At 58.5% G+C, this 16089-nt stretch overlaps 1 protein-coding gene across 1 annotated transcript in view; it reads right to left on the reverse strand.

Annotated features, from left to right (window-relative positions):
- The window catches only part of TNRC18 (trinucleotide repeat containing 18), a 124532-nt gene that overhangs the window by 66845 nt on the left and 41598 nt on the right, over positions 1–16089 (reverse strand). The window contains exons 5-11 of the mRNA XM_006889751.1: positions 14941–16084; positions 6192–6294; positions 5551–5756; positions 4897–5043; positions 4014–4201; positions 2603–3020; positions 23–1003 (exon numbers count right to left, since the gene is read on the reverse strand). Coding sequence (XP_006889813.1) covers positions 23–1003; positions 2603–3020; positions 4014–4201; positions 4897–5043; positions 5551–5756; positions 6192–6294; positions 14941–16084 — 3187 coding nt within the window. The remainder of the gene's footprint in view (positions 1–22; positions 1004–2602; positions 3021–4013; positions 4202–4896; positions 5044–5550; positions 5757–6191; positions 6295–14940; positions 16085–16089) is intronic.

Consider the following 16089-nt stretch of genomic DNA (forward strand, 5'->3'; position numbering starts at 1 on the left):
GCCTCCCTTCTCCCAGCCTCACCTCCCGGCTCCCGGCTCCTCTTCTCCAGCTCCAGCTCCGCGATCTCGCTCAGCAGGGTGATACCGTGCAGGAAGCTCTGCTCCAGGACCAGGTTCTGGGCGGCCTCCAGCTTCTCCAAGGCCTGGGGCCCAGCGGCCGGAGACGGCAGGGGTCTGGCCTGGGGCAGTTCTGCCGCGGCTGCCAGGGCGTTCATGCCTGCCAGCGGGTCCTCCATGCTGGGCAGGAAACGCTCAGCATCCGTCTCTTCTAGGAAGCAGGAGCTGCTGGCCACGGCCTCCGGGGCCTCGAGGCCCAGACACTCGCCCTCTGCAGCGGGCACAGCACAGTCCGGCAATTCCAGGCTCGGGTGGGGCTCGCCGGTGGCTGCGGGGGCCAGGTCTTCCTCCGGCTCAGCCTCCCCCATGGGCATGTCCACCGGCACCTCCACCGGCTCCTCCTTGGCCTCCACCAGAGTCTCGGGGGTCAGTTGGCCCCCCAGGTCCGAGGACGCCACACAGGCTTCTGTCCGGCAGGGCGAGTCCACACGTGCCTCCGCTCCCTCCGCACACTCAGGGCACTCGGGGGGCTCCGTGCACGCGGGCCCTGTTGCACTCAGCGCCTGGGCCTCTAGCAGCCCAGCCCCACAGGCCAGGGCAGGGCTCGGGGCCGGCCCGGGCTCAGCAGCGGGCAGGGCCAGTGGAGACCCCAGTGGAGGCAGCTCCGGGGGGCTCTCATCCAGGTCCTCCACCTCCGCCTTCACCTCCCGCTCCACCAGCGGCTCTTCCTCCGGGGGCGTCCGCAGCGGCTCCGGGATCTTAGACGGGGACAGGCGAATGGGCTTGTCTTCAGGCGAGAGGGCCAGGCGCTCAGGACCCTCAGCGGGGAGCGGGACGTCGGGGGCCAGGCCGTCGGCATCGGCGGCTGCCGTGGGCTGCAGCAGGAACTGGTAGGGCCTTCCATAGTGGGGAGGCAGAGCTGGGAACGGGTACCTGGGGGGGATATCTGCAAAGACGACCAAAAGTCAGCATGTGGTCCAGCCCCACCGCTTCTACCACTTCTGGGGCCCCTGGGTTCCAAATCAGTCACTCTCTGCTTGGCCAGCCCAGGGTCTCATGAAGCGGGCATCTGGGCAGCCCAAGGGCCACAGGCACAAAAAATTGCTGCCAGCTAGTGCCCAAGGGTCTTGAGGTCCCAGCAAGGACGGATTTTTCTTTCTCTTCCCTTTCCTACTGAGTACCTAGATCCAACCATACCTGAAAGCATCCTTAGGCCAGCAGTAAACGCTTAGCATTTTACATGAAGCCCCAAGGGCCCGCCTGGCCCCCTCCAGCCCGTCCACAAGGATGCACCCCATTAAAGCAGAGTGGGGGCACCCAAGTGCTCCTCCCCCTGCCAGCCCACCCTTGCTGATACTCAAGCTCCCACTAGAACGTCCTGTCGAAGGTCTGGAGCATGTTTCCTGTGATGTTCCAGCCTCCGCCCAGAGCTGGACAAACAGACGTGCTTGAAGGCACCAGAGGAAGGTCAGAGAAGAAGGGGCACCCCAAGGATGGTCAATGCTGGCCAGAGAAGGGGACACAGCGGCCCAAGCTTACACGGCATCAGGTGGCAAACTCGGAATTTGAACCCAAGTCTGTCGCCATGCAGGTGTGTGGTCTAGCAGCCACCAGAAGCCAGTCACCCCACCATCGCTGAGAGAGAGGCCCCTCCTTTGGGCCATAAACCTGAGCAGGACCAGACGGCCTCATCTTTCTCCTGAAGAGCAACTGGTGGACTCAAACCAATGGACTTCCAGTTAGCAGCTCCGTTTAATCCACTGCACCACCAGAGCGCCTCTAATGGCCACCAGGAAGGCAAGCACACGCTCGGCCCCATCGGAACCAGGGACCTCAGGTCCTTAGACAAGGGACCCCGGCCAGGGGGGGTGTCTGCACGCACCACTCTCTGGGGGGAGGTGTGTGCTCCAAGCGGACACCTATGCTGCACCTACGTGCCAGGTGTGCCTGGCTGTTCACCCAGTTAGTGAGCTCGGCTGCTAACCGAAACCTTGATGGCTCAAATTGACTCAGTGCTGCCTCAGAAGAAAGGCCTGGCAACCTACTTCCAAAACCCAGCTGGTTCCTTAAACTGTTCCCTTAACACTCCCGGGGTCCCTGTGTGTCAGAATCCACCCCCTGGGCACTGTGACAGGCCAAGGACTTCCTACCAGGTCTAAGGAACTCTTACAGTACATTATGCTAACCAAAAGGTCAGTGGTTCAAAGCTCCATGGGAGGAAGACAGGTGGTCCCCCTCTCTACAGATGTACGGCCTTGGAGACCTCAGAGAGGGTCGTCATCAGTCAGAACCAACGGGGTGGCAGGGGCGCTGGATGTGTCCCCTAACTCTCAGAACAGGCTGTCTGACTATGACACTGCTTCCCAACGCCACCCTGAGGAAGCGTGTGAAGAGGAAAACCCCTGGCTGACGAGGTTTCAGCAGCCGGATCCAGCTGTATCTGAAACCACCCGCTGGGGCGAGACCAGAGCTCAGCACAGGCCCAGGACACAGCAGACGAAGGAGACAGTGGGTGCAGGAAGGGAGGGGAGCGGCACCGGAGCACCTGAGAACAGGGCCTGGAAGGGGCTGGGGGCTTCCTTCTCCAGCTCCAGGTCCTTCTTCTCCACCACGTTTTCAGGAGCCTCCTCCTTGCGGGTGATGCTGGGGGCAGGCGGCGGGGAGGCGGGCGGTGGACTGCTGGGGTGTGAGCTGGGCGTGGCGGGGTAAGCATAGCTGGGCGGCTTGGACACATCCTCCAGCTTCTGGATGACCTTGGCCTTCAGGGCAGCCACCGGAGACGCACGAGGGGACAGCGGGGGTGGTGGGCTCAAGCTCTTGCTGTAGGCGGGGGCGGAGGGCTTCCTGGGCAGCACCCCAGGGCCCGAGGCAGCCAGGCTGGCCTTGCTGGCCGCCTCCAGGCTGCGCCGGCCCACCTTCTCCTCCATCTCCGCACGGTGCTCCTGGACCTTCAGCCGCTCCTGCTGGGAGAGGTCAGTGGGCAGGCTCAGTGTGCTGGGTCCAGCGGCCCACCCGGTCCCAGGGGCCCTTTCTCTGGGGAGAGGCTCAGGCAGGTTCCAGACATTCCGAAGTGGTGGGTATGTAACAAGCACAGAGTTCCACACGGAACCCCACCAGCAGGACCAGGGATGGGACGAGGGCACAGAAACCTGGGGGGACTAGGCGTTCCAAGGGACCCCCACACCAGGCAGGGGGCAGGTGTCAACCCCTCCTGGTCACTGTCAAGTAGGTCCTCCCACCCCTCAGGGGGCTGCAGCTCCGCTCCTGCTGCTGTGAGAGCGAGGGCACCTCAGCCAGCACCCCACCCTGCGCTGTGCTTGTGGGGTCCGCTGGGGTCCGCGGGCAGAGACCCGTCCACTGAGCTAACTGCTCCCGTGACACTGGCACCTCGAACAGGGAAGCAAGCCGCTGCTGCATCTCCCACGTGAGGGTAATACGCAGGGCCCCCAGCCTGGCGAGCAGAGCTGAGACCTGAACCTATGGCCCAAGCACTCTGCTCCCAGTGCTGAGCCCACCAGCGTACTGGGCAGTCAGTGACAAGGCAGAGCATTCCAGAATACTTCCAAGGACCAGCGGAACTAGAGCCTCACTGAGATCCCTCCCATCGCCGCGTCCAGGGAAGCAGCACAATCACTATTTCCCTAGATGCTCTGAGACAATGTGTGGACAGGGAGTGGGGTAACAGAGAGCAGCTCCTCAGTGCACAAGGCCGCCTGTGTCCTCCCTGCGGACACCCGCCCTGCCAGGCTCCGCCCACTCCATGCCCTCTGCCTGGAGAGCTCTTCAATTTGGCTCCGATGCCACCTCCTCCAGGAAGCCCTCCCTGACCACTCCCTCCCGAACGACTTGTCACTGGAGAGCTGACCGCTGACACCACAGCAGGGGTGTCTCAGGAGGTTGGGGTCCCCACGGCACAGCTCCCCCAGCAGGCCCTTCACGCCCTCGCCCCCACTCACCACCAGCTGGGCGCTCCTCTGCAGCTCCAGGGCCTGGGCCGCCTGCTGCTGCAGGTAGAGGAACTCCTGCTGTCGCAGGAAGTGCTGCTGGGAGAAGAGCTGCAACTGCTGGGCGTGGTGCAGGGGGCTTCGGCCCGGCTGGTACAGCGTGGACCAGAGCGGGGGCGCCGCCCGCTCCATCAGATCCGCTGGGGAGGAGACCGCTGTGAGGCAGCAGCAGAGCCCACCCCATGCCCCGCACACCGGGCATTCTGGGCTCTGCTTTGCCCCATGGGGACCAGGCGTCCACCTGCCCCCCAGGCCCTGGGCACATGGCCCTGCCTCAGCCCAAGGGCCCTGCAGCCAGAGGGGCTGAGGGGTTCTGTCCTGGGCCTACGGGGAACCCCCTTCAGCCTGCTGGGGGGCCTGCTGAACGAGTCCTGGTGACACAACGTGCTAACTAACAAATGTCAGCAGCATCTGCACGGAGGAGGACGGGCAGTCGGCTCCCGTGAAGACTTCGGGCTGCAGGAACCCCGTCCTGCAGGGTCTCCGTGAGTCAAACCCACTCAAGGCCAACAGGTTTTCCGGTTTAGGTCTGAAGGGTGACAGAGGTCCGCCCTGGGGCCAGCTGCGTCCTGATCTCAGCTCTCCAGCTTCCAAACCCCAAACTCTTCCACTTACCAAGCCTGCAAACTGGGTCCCCTGAGCAGGTGGGGAAAGGGCCGGGCACCCGCTAGGGCCGCCCAAACATGTAACTCCTCTTATGAGGATTTTGGACAAAGTGTCTTCTAAACAAGGACCCCCGAGCTTTCCACCTCGTGTAAACCACTGACATCAAACACAGTCCTGCTGGAACCCCACCCCTCCCGCAGCCCCCGCCCAACACCTCGAGTCCACTCACCAAAGTGAGGCAGATGATCGCTGGGGATGACCACCAGCTGGCCCGACTGGGGGTCTCGGACAAACTGGTAGGCGGAAGGCAGGGAGCCACCTAGGCCAGGGGGAAAAGCGGGCGCCATGCCCTGGTGCAGAGAAGGGGGGCCCAGGCCTAGAGGAGATGAGCCAGTATGTCAGTTCTGGGGCCTGCCCCCACCTTCAAGGCCACCCTGCCCCTGCCCTGCACCCCTCCAAGTTCTGGGGCCCCATGAAAAGAACCAAGGAGGGAGGGGAGTGGCAAACAGGCCCCCAGGCCTATCCACCAGGCACCACCCCTGGAGCAGGTAAAGAATTAGCCTTGGGCCACCAAGGGCCAATGCCTGGCAGGGGAGGGCACACCTGGCCAGAGTGTGGCCCCTCCCCTCCGCTCACCCCACACCTGCATCCAGCCCTTGAGATCTTCAAGAATAAAGACCTAGTGACTCTCCCCAAACACACCCCGCCTTCATTCAAGGCAGATGAGGAGCCACTGCATCTGGCCGGCCAGCTAGGGAGACTCTCCACTTCAGGGCCCCCTCTTACTGTAAGAGCTCCCCAAACCCCATGCATGAAGAGGACACTGCCCAGCCCACCCTCTCTCACTGGAGGGGTGCCTGGCCCCCGTCCTATGCCTACTCACCGTAGGGGTGACCTGCAAGCCACATGGACGTGCTGCCCGAGCGAGGCAGCCAGGGGTGTGTGGCCAGGTGGGCTGCAGGGTCAGCTGACCAGCGGCCAGAGCCCGAGAGTGCAGGGCCTCCTGTCACCATGAGGTTGGGGTTCAGGCCATTGGCCGTACAGCTGGTGGGGTGCAGGCGGGCCAAGTCTGCCAGCTCCTTGCTTTCTCTGTAAGAGGCGTCAGAGGTATCAGCCACGAACCGGCCTGGTCACTCAGAAAGCTCCCCCTACAGTCGGGGGCACAGGGTGGACAAGCGTCCCCAGGGCAGAAGACAGGTCACCTGGCAGAGACCTCACACATCAGCCACTGCGGCCTTGACACCCCTGGCACGGTCAGGGCACAGCCTCTCCCACACTGTGTCCTGCTCACCAACCCTGAGACCAACTCTGCTCAGGCCTGAAGGCCTCGCTCAGCTGCCAAGACCACTCTGTACCCATCACACAACACGAATGTCGAGGCGCAGACGAGAAGTGAGTGATTACTGGAGAGGCGAGTGTGTCAAACTCAGATGGCAAACTGTTCAGATGTCCCCGTACCCACTGTACAGACAGGAACACTGAGGCTCAGAAAGGAAGTTAAGGACCCCACAGAGCCAGCCTCACCGAAGCAGCTTCTCCTGGTCCCGGTCCAGCCGCCCGTCCAGCAGCCGCTCGTCTCGGTGCCGACCTCGCTCGTCCGCACAGCCCTCCTCGGCGCGTCCGTGTCCTGAGCGGGGAACCAGGCAGGGCGTCAGCCTGGGCCCAAAGTGACCACTGTCGTGGCCTACTCCAGCCTCACCCCTCCTGTTAATCTAAGCTGCCACCCTCGCTTGGCGTTCCAGCCTTCTAGCGGTGACTGAACAGATCCGTTTGTCAAGGTCATTTACGTGCAGTGTTTCTTGTGACATCCTGGAAGCAGGAGCGGCATCCACTTCCGAAATGGCTTGCCTCCAGAAACTCTATGTATGAACAGTGCTCAGGCGGGTCGTTCACAGGGTCGCTATGAGTCGTCTACGACTCGACGGCATTAAACAACAACAACAACATTTCTGTTACAGCAGCTCTACACGACTAAGACCAATAACGGCCAGCTGTGAGGCCCAGTCAGACTCACTGATAGTACTGTAATGGTAAGAAGGGACAGGAAGAAAGGAAACAGGAGTCACAGGGAGGAAGGAGGAAGATTAATGCCTCGAACCTTCAACCCCCTGTAAGCAGCAAACGCACCAATCACTGGATCCCTGAATGGGGCACACCGCATCTATCCCACTGCAGAGCGTGTCACCTGCAATGCCTGTCACCTCACTGACAGCAGGACAGGGAAATGCCAGCTCAAGTTCACACAGAGGTACCTCAAAACAAAGGCCTGGTAACCAACATCTGAAAAGTCCGCCCTTGAACCCTGCGGAGTTCCACCCTGACGCCGCTGTCTCACACTGAGCCCTGAGCAGGGCTCATTCATTCCTGGGATATGTGGGGAAACTGAGGCCCAGGCAGGACAGGGCATGAAGGGTCATTCTCGGGGCAGCAGTGTCTTACTGGCTGATTTGGGGAAGGGGCTCAGAGGGGCACAGCTGTCCAGGCCCCTGAGAACGTGGCCCGAGGCAGGGTCAGCATACCCAGAGCAGGGAGCTCAGGCCAGTGCAGGCCCTCTCTGCTCTCACGGGACGGGGCAACCCTCAGTCCCCCAGGTTGGCACATGCACCGTCTCAAGGCTGCCCCAGGAGCCCCCACAACCATCAGGGAACCAGAAACTTGTCTGCACGCATGTGGCCCACTGCAGGGGCAACCCTGTGACCAGGACCCCCCCACTCTGGAGCTGGGGCCTCGAGCCTCCGTTCAAATCCCACACCATCCATCCTCTCTCAGCCCAAATTAGCCGGGCTCCGGCACACCCCTCAACCTGCCACACCTCCCCATGCCCCCAAGACTGCTCGCACCCACCTCCACGGAGCCCCATGACTCAGAATCACCTCGACAGCAGTGGACTGGGATTAAGAAACCCAGACAGCCAGCGACCAGGTGAGGTGGTGCCTCAGAGTCGCTCCCTCGGGAGCCCCCAGCCCACCCAGATAGCAGAGGGTCTGCACCGCAAGGCTCATGACAGACGCCCGACGCTGGGTCCTCCTGCCCCGATGCCAGTGTTCCCGTGACCTCCACGGCCAGCACTGCCCTCCGCTCCTCACGATTCCCACCTGGAAGGCCCGTCCCCAAACCCGGCTTCCTGGTGGACAAACAGGTACAAAATGCCCAGGCCCCGTAACTAATAAGCAGAAGCCGTGGCTGAGGGCGTCCTTCTGCCCCTCAGGGTCCCCCACCCAGGGGCCTTCACAGAGCATGTGTCTAGGGTACTGGCCGCAGCCCCACCCCCGCCAGGGACGTCCCCCCTGCAGCGATGGCTGGCCTGTCCACGTGTCCCACACTCTACGTCCCGACCATTAAGCCCAAGGCTCAGGCTGAGGTTGGTTTCCATAGCAACCACATCAGAAGCATCTCACCAGATAACTGTGTGTGTTCTCTGGAGGTCTGAGACCAAGGTCGGCAGCCCACCCCTCCCAGCACCACTGCTCTGCACTCCTCATGTGATCTCGGGAGTGGGGGACATCCCTCCCAGCTCCTCTTCCTCAGTCCTGTGCCCCAATCTGCACCCACTGCGGAGGGAACAGGCCGAGGAAGCAGAGGCAGGGGCGCACAGCGTGGTCGTCCGGCTCAGCTCTGCCTCTTTAACCTCTGCGGGCTCGGTCTCCCCTCCTGTCAAGCGAGGGGAGGGACAGTTCCTACTGAGCGGGCATCGTGGACATGTGCCCCCAAAACACATGTCAACTGCACTGCGCTTTTCAACGGGCTGGAGTCCTGCCATGATGTAATCAACCCCCAGGCTGTTATCTGATGTGACCAGCCGTCAGGGGACTCAAGTGCCGAGTAACGTCCTTAACCAGACCACGGTCCTGATGCGGCTGTCTCCCTGGCTATGGCCTGTATCACCTTTTATCTTCCGCCACGGCCAGGCAGACAAAGAGAAGGAAAGTCTGTCCCTACAGCCAGAGCTTCTTAAACTGAGAGAAAATGAATTTGTTTGTTGAAGCCACCCTCTTGTGGTACATTCTGTTACAACAGCTCTAGAGAACTGAGACGGCAGGGACGGAGGGAGGGTGTGACGTGGGTCCAGGTCAGGGCAGTGTCAGCACATGGAGGATGGAGCTCCATGGTAACGGCTGCTGTGATGGGTGGCCGTCTCAGACCAGGAAACGTGGGTGTCTGGGGGGGGGGGTCACAAATGTATATAACGAGCCACCCTGAGCCCACTCCAGGCCTCCAGACCCCTCCAGTCAGTTACAAACCCATCAGAAAACCACTCGGGCTCTTCTCCAGGAGGAAGGCCCAGGACTCACACATGGCCATCGTCCTGAGATCCTGATGCATTCACACAAGCACAAGAAGAGGGCTACTCACGGGGCACCTACCACAGGGAGACCTCCCTGACTGCACCTCAGCAGTATTGTGCTTTCTTACAAAGTGAAGGTCTACGGTCACCCTATCGACACCAGGTCCATCAGCACCATTTGGGCAAAAGCTTTTGCTCACTTTGTGTCTCCACGTCACATCTTGTCATTCTCAAAATACTCCCAGCTTCTCCCTCTTTACTATGACACACTTCATAGGTGATAATATAAGGGTAACTCTTCTCTGAGTCGAAAACTAGAACATTTGTGCTTTCAGATCAGCAACAATGCGGTGGCTCACCAAGCCTGCACCACCTCTGAGGTCCATCAGTGTCCACCAGCCAGCCTGGCATCACACTACTGAGGGGCTGCCCATTGTCCACTAGTACAGGCGGAAACCACAGTTCCTGAGAGGAACTACATGGTTAACACGCTCAGCTGCTGCCTGAAAGGTTAGAAGTTCAAGCTCACCCAGAGGCACCTAAGATGAAAGGCCTGGCAAGCAACTGCAAAAAAAATAAAAAATCCCTAATTCACCCTATAAAGCACCGTCCTAATCTGAATGGACCCGGGCAACCAGCTTTAAAGAACTTACGCCTCTGCTTCAAAACCATGTAGCTGGAAGGAGAAAAAAGAAAGAGCCAAGATTTGAACTCACAAACACGCAAAGGGCTCTCTTTGAAAAGCAAGGAAGGACCACAGTCTCCGGGGGACATCAAGGTCAAATGGCTCACCGCAGCCCAGAGAGACAATATTATATACTCTAGGAGAAGCCGCGCCAAGTCCTAAAAGCTTATGAACAGCCAGCCAAGGTGCGACTACTGGCCTCCCCCATCACAACAGAGAGAAGAAAACCAGAGACCTAGTGCAAAGTCTGTCTCCATGACTCTGAGACCAGAAGAACTAGATGGTGCCCCGCCACCACCACTGAAAGGGGTCACTGCAGAAAGTCCCTGTTAGAGTAAAATACACTGACCAGAGCTCCAAACCACAGGGAGGGCCAGGCTTACTGGTAGTCAGAACCAGCAACACAAGGCAAAGCTGAACTGGAGCTGCCGTCCGCGGAGCCTCTGCCCGGGCTTACAAAAGAAACACTCCAAGTGGCAGCACTGAAAAAGCTTTGTGACACTCGCCCAAGGGTCTGTCTTAACTAGAGAACGGTATTCTGTTTCCAACCTGAACTGTAACTTGCTAACTTCATTAATAAAGCCCATAAACATGAGAAGTGAGGAGGGAGAAAGATGAAGGGAATCAAGAAACACAGGGAGGAACTGGGAAGGGTGCTGTTTAATGTGGGGATTGTAATCAACGTCACAAAACACAGTGTGGTTTGAGTTGACAAATAGAGGACCAGTTTGCTCTGTAAACTTTCCCTCAAATCAAAATAAAAAGTTTAAAATGAAAGTAAATGAAAAATAGGGTAAATCCCTTGAAAGCAGAGACTCCAACAGACACCAGTCCACCAACCTCACCGCAGGCCCATTCAGAACAGCCAGAGGTGGACACAGCCCACATATCCATCTGCAGATGATACACAAACAATGCTGTCCACCTACACAACAGACGATGCCTGACCACAGAGAGGTGCAGCCCGGGTGCACGGTGCCACACAGGTGAACCTCAAAAACAAGACTTCACACACAAGAGGTCAAGCCCTGTACTTACCTACAAGAAACATCAGAAAGAGACAGCGTAGGCACCGCCAGCGGGCAGTTACGGTGGGCCCAGGGGCCGGGGAGGGGGTGGAGAGAGTGCTAAAGGGATTCTGGGTGTCTGTCTGTCTGTCTGGGATGATAAAATGTTTTAGAAATAGACAGGAGTTGCATAATGCCAGGACATAATTGCTGTCACTGAGTCCCACACGTAAAGATGGTTCAACCGGCAACTTCTGTGTTTGACCACAATAACGTTTGTTTAAGAAGAGAGTGATTAATGGGGGACTCTGGGGGATCACCACCCACCGGGCTGGGGAGTAATCTCCCAGTACAAGTGTATGTGCACACACCTCTAAGCACACGCATGTGCACACGTGCCGGAAACACCTAACTCCCTCACCTTACCCCCAAGGGCGTCGGACAGGGAGCCAGGGCTGCCTGGGGGAAAACTATCCCTTCTTGGTGCTATTCCCCGCCCCCCCCCCCCCCCCCCCCGAAAGAGAAAACCCCCCCCCCCCCCCCCCCCCCCCCCCCCCACCGAAGGAAAAGGAATCCAGCTGCCAGCTACCTACCTCTCAACCACCAGAACCAACAGAGCATCTCAGCTTCAGACAAAACTGAACGCAAACGCAGGAGCACCAAGCTGGCCTGACTCAGCGACCCTTCAGGACAGAGCAGGACAGCCCCCAGGGTTCCCACGGCAAGACCCTCGCGGAGGCCAACCTCAGGATCTTCCTCCTCCAGGGTGACTTTGAACTGCCAGCTTTTTGCTTAGCAGTTGGTGGCTTTAACCTCCTCACACCAGAACCTTCTAGATTCAGACCCGAGCCACTGCCAAGGAGTAAGAGCGGACTCAGCACCGCCTCCAGCTGGTTCCCAAGGCTGTGGTCCTGACGGGCAGACTGGCCTCATCTATAACACAGCTGGCAGGTTTGAACTGCCAACCTTTCCATTAACAGTCGAGCACCTCCAAGCTTCAACCAAGTCTGTGACCATCTCCTCCTTCACATTGTCTCTCTCACACAGGCCTCCCCAGGGTAGGTCCCCCCAGCACAAACAGGTAGTAAGTACACTGAGCTCCGGATGGCCCTGGGACCACAGTCCCCAACAGCGGACGCCATGCTGCACCAGCTGCACATTATCAATGTCCCAAGCGTGGCCCAGGGACAGGAACCCCCAAGAGGAGCTCCTCCTCCCGACTCCTGGGGTGAAGGAGGGGTGGCCAATCACCAAACCAGAAAGCAGGTGGACACTCCTTTAATTCTGGCCCAATGGGACCATCATACGTGCTTCCCGGTCAGAGGGCCCGCGGCCTCCCTGTCTCCCGGGACCTGCACAGACAACAATGCCCTCGCTCGGTCACTCAGTCACCACCTGCTAGCCTTCCTCACACTATCAATCCACGCTGGACAGACAATTCAGAGCTGGAGGGCCCCCTCCTGCTCCCAGACAAGGGGACAGCCAGAAATCAGCTGCAAACAGTGCTGATGGCAGCTCCCGAGAGATGGGCCGACTGAGCGCTGGAGGAGAAGGGGACCTGGGTCACCAGGTAGAAGGACACAGCTCTCGCTAAGTGAATCTCAAGGGACCACTGGCCACAGAGCAAAGTCACTGCCACAAGCCAACCCCAACTCACAGCGACCTCCAAGGACAGAGCAGAGCCACCCAGGTGTCCAAGGCTGCAGAGCATTCTGGGATTACGGAGTCGACCTCATCTCACAGAAGCGTCCAAGGACAGAGCAGAGCCACCCCAGGTGTCCAAGGCTGCAGAGCATTCTGGGACGAGGCTGTCTCATCTTGCTCCTCTGGAGCACTGGTGGGTTTGAACCGCTGACCTCTAGGCTCACAGCCTGAGGCTTAACCTACTGAGCCACGATGGCTCTTTCCATAAACATAGCTCTCCAGGCACCCAAGAGGTCCCACAGCTCATGGGCAAGGCACAGAGGAAGTACAGCCAACCACTGCCCACAACATACTCACCCTCATTAGCTATTCAACCAAGGAAGCCTGGTGGTCAGTGGTTTGAACCCACCAGCTACTCCAAAGATAGAAAGAAAGACAGGCAGTCGCCTCCCACAAAGACTTACAGACTCAGAAGCCCAGTGGAGGGTCAGCAACGGTCAGAATGAACTCGGCGACAGGGGGACGTTTACCAAGGCAGCAGCCGCTGCTTTTTAAGAATCATATTCAGGGGGAGCTCTGGTGGCCTAGGGGCAAGAAGCTGCACTGCAATCCCAGAGGAGCATGGTTCAAATCCACCAGATGCTCTGCCGGGAAAGGAGGGACAATCTCCTCCTGTGCCAGTCAGATCTGATTTGACGGTACACGCACATAAAAATAATAATAATTAAAAAAAAAAAGAATCGTATTCAGACAGCTCTGGGGAGTCTTCACGGAATCCCCACTAACGAGGCGCTAAGATAACGAAGGACCTGACGTATCCAGACATATAACTGGCATCAAGTCAGGCTCCTGTCATGAGAACCCCACAAAACAGAGGCAGGCTGCTGAGATCTGCTGGATTCCACTGCCTGATTTTCATCATTGGATTACCAGACCTTTCTTCCTGGTCTTAGTCTGGAAGTGCCACTGACGTCTCTTGAACTTCACAACCCCTGACAGATGGACGGTGGCTTCACATGAGGTGTGCTGGCCAGGAAGGAATCAGAGCCTGGTCCCCCTCACTATGACCACCACTGCCCCCCAAAGAATACTGGGACATAATGATAACACTGGAATGTCACGTTATCCCCCTCACAAAGTCCAACACATCCAGTCAACAAATCCGTGCTGAGGACGGACACACAGAGAAGCCGTAGCAGCACGGTGGCTAAAATGCTTGGCTGCAAACTGAAAAGCTCGGTGGTCTGAATCCACCATTTACTCCTAAGGAGAAAAAGGGAGCAGCTTCTTCCCATAAAGATTTACAGCCTCGGAAAGGGTATGGGGCAGTTGCACTGTCTGCAGGGTCACTAAGACTCAGAATCAACTCGAAGGCAGTGGGCCTGGTGTTTCGGACAGAGGTGACGAAATATGCAAAACATGGCTCCTTCCAGGATTTAAAAGTCCCAGGCCAAACGCGCATCTATTCCGAGGAACCTATTCTTAGCCGATGATTCCCAAGGCCATAAAAGCTCAACACACAGAAATATTCAAGACAACCTTATAAACCAACCCAACAGAGAAGGCGGAAAAATGCCCGCCAGCCAGAGGGAACAGTCAGCTCACGGATGGGACGCGCTCCCGACGGAACGTTACGGCTAAGAAGAAATGACGTTTATAAAAAAATCTGCAAGAAAAAAGAGCAACATCCCACGCTCCGAGACGTGAAAAACATGGGCTGAGATTGTATCTGTGCGAGACAGGCACGAGAAAACGAGTTCTGGAAAGGCCCAACAGTGGAGTTAGAAAAACAGAACGTTCTTTGTGCCTTTTCCTCCTTTCCTCTATTGCCACGTTTCCCACATGGATAATGGAAAACAAACCGAATTGGGAAGACAAGGGATGTAAAAACAGGGGTGGGGTGAGGGCCAAGAGAAAGACAGAAACTAAAGCAAGGGGAGGAAGGCCTGGGCACCATGATTAACATTTTGATCAGAGATTCTATAGTACAATCTTGATCAAAAGGGGGGAAACTGTAGCACAGAATTTGAAGTCTTTTGTTTTGTTTTTTAAATGGAATCCAAACTGTCTAGAGCTGCTTAGGTTAAAAAAAATTCTCAAAACTCTTGCCCAGAAATCATCTTAAACCTCCTATCTCATTAACTCCTAAAACCAGACAACAGTCTAACTTAAATAGTAAGGAAGTACTTCACTTGAGCATGGTGCTCTTAAAAGATCTATAGGGACTAGGGAGCTCTGGTGGCATAGTGGCAAGAAGCTGCACCGCAATCCCAGAGGTACATGGTTCAAATCCACCAGATGCTCTGCAGGGGAAAGAGGGGCAATCTCCTCCTGTACCAATCAGATCTGATTTGAGGGTACACACACAGAAAATAAAAAAATAAATTTAAAAAACAAAATCTATAGGGACTGCCAACAGAAACTCAAAAAGGTCAGACAAGAAGTTTAGGAGCCAGCAAGTTCTGGGGAATGGGAGAGAAACAACTCAAAGAAGGCAAAAATGGTTGTACAGCATGAAAATGTAATCAGTAGCAGTGTAAGCTATATATTGATACATATTGTTCAGTATCCCAATGTTTTCCTGTGTAAATTTTAACAACAAAAATGTGAATCTCAAGAGGCAATGAGGAACGGTAGGGTGCCAGGACCTACCTTTGACATTGCTCAGAGACAAGGAGCGTTCCTGGTCTCCCAGACCGGGTCCTAGTCGGCCACTCCCTCCACTGTCCTTCTGCCTGGCCACAGCTACCGCGATGCCCACGGGCGGGTGCCGCACCTCGGCCTCGCCCTGCACGCCGGAACCTTCACGTCCGAAAGTCTTTGCACTCTCAGGTCTTTCCGGATCCTTCTTCAGTTGTCGTCCCCCACTCGCTGTGGGGCCTCCAGGGTGCTGGAGGCGGCCTTGGGCGCGCGGGGCACCCCCCGTGGTGGGCGCGGGCTCCGGCTTCATGGTCCCCAGGCCTCCGAATGGGCTCTTCTTGCCGCAGCCACCAGGGCGCACGGCCACGGCCTCGCGGGGGAAGCTGCCGCTGTACTTGATTAGACTCTGCATGGCCGAAGCCTCTCCAGGGCCGTGCGTCACCGGGTGCATGTCCACACCCGGCCTCCCACAAGCTCGCGTACCCCCTGGGTCCAAGTACGTCTTTTTCGAGGCTGCCTCCTCCTCTGCACGGCTAGCCTGGTGGTGCTGGGCGGCCAGCACGGCCATCTGCGTGGTGGCAAAATTGCCCAGCTCAAAGGGCTTCCACTTGTGGTCAGTGGCGGCCGGGGGCGGCCGGCCGGGGTCCAGGCCGAAGAGCTTGGCGGCCTGCTGGGCGGCGCTGGCGGGGACTCGGGGTGCGCGCTCGCAGGGGCGCTGGTCACCCTCTGGCTTGAGCAGCTCCTTGGCCGGGAGGTAGGCCCGCGGGTCCGGGGAGGCGCGCGTGCGCACAGGCGGGGCGTCCGAGGGCGGCGGCCGCTTCAGCGACCGGATCACCGAGTTCTTCTCCCGCAGCACCTCGGGCGGTGGCCGCGGAGAGCCGGGCGGTGGCTGCAGGACCCCGGGCCGGCCCGCCTCGCGCTCCCGGGCCCGGACATCGCGCGCCTGGGAAGCGATCTGGATGGGCCCCGGGCGCTCGTCGCAGGCCTCCACGGAAGGCACGAAGGTGGGCGCCACGACGCGGTGCTCGCGACCCGGCTCGCGCGCCGCAGGGAAGATGGTGTAGACGCCCGCGGGGCCGGGCTGTGGGGGTGCCGAGAAGGCCCCGGGGGCCGGGGGCGCAGGGGGGCCCTTGCTGGGCGGGAGGGGCGAGGGGCAGGGGC

The sequence above is a fragment of the Elephantulus edwardii genome, unplaced genomic scaffold (assembly GCF_000299155.1).
Source record: "Elephantulus edwardii isolate Elephantulus edwardi_28Jun2011 unplaced genomic scaffold, EleEdw1.0 scaffold00080, whole genome shotgun sequence".
NCBI classification, from domain to species: Eukaryota; Metazoa; Chordata; class Mammalia; order Macroscelidea; family Macroscelididae; genus Elephantulus; species Elephantulus edwardii.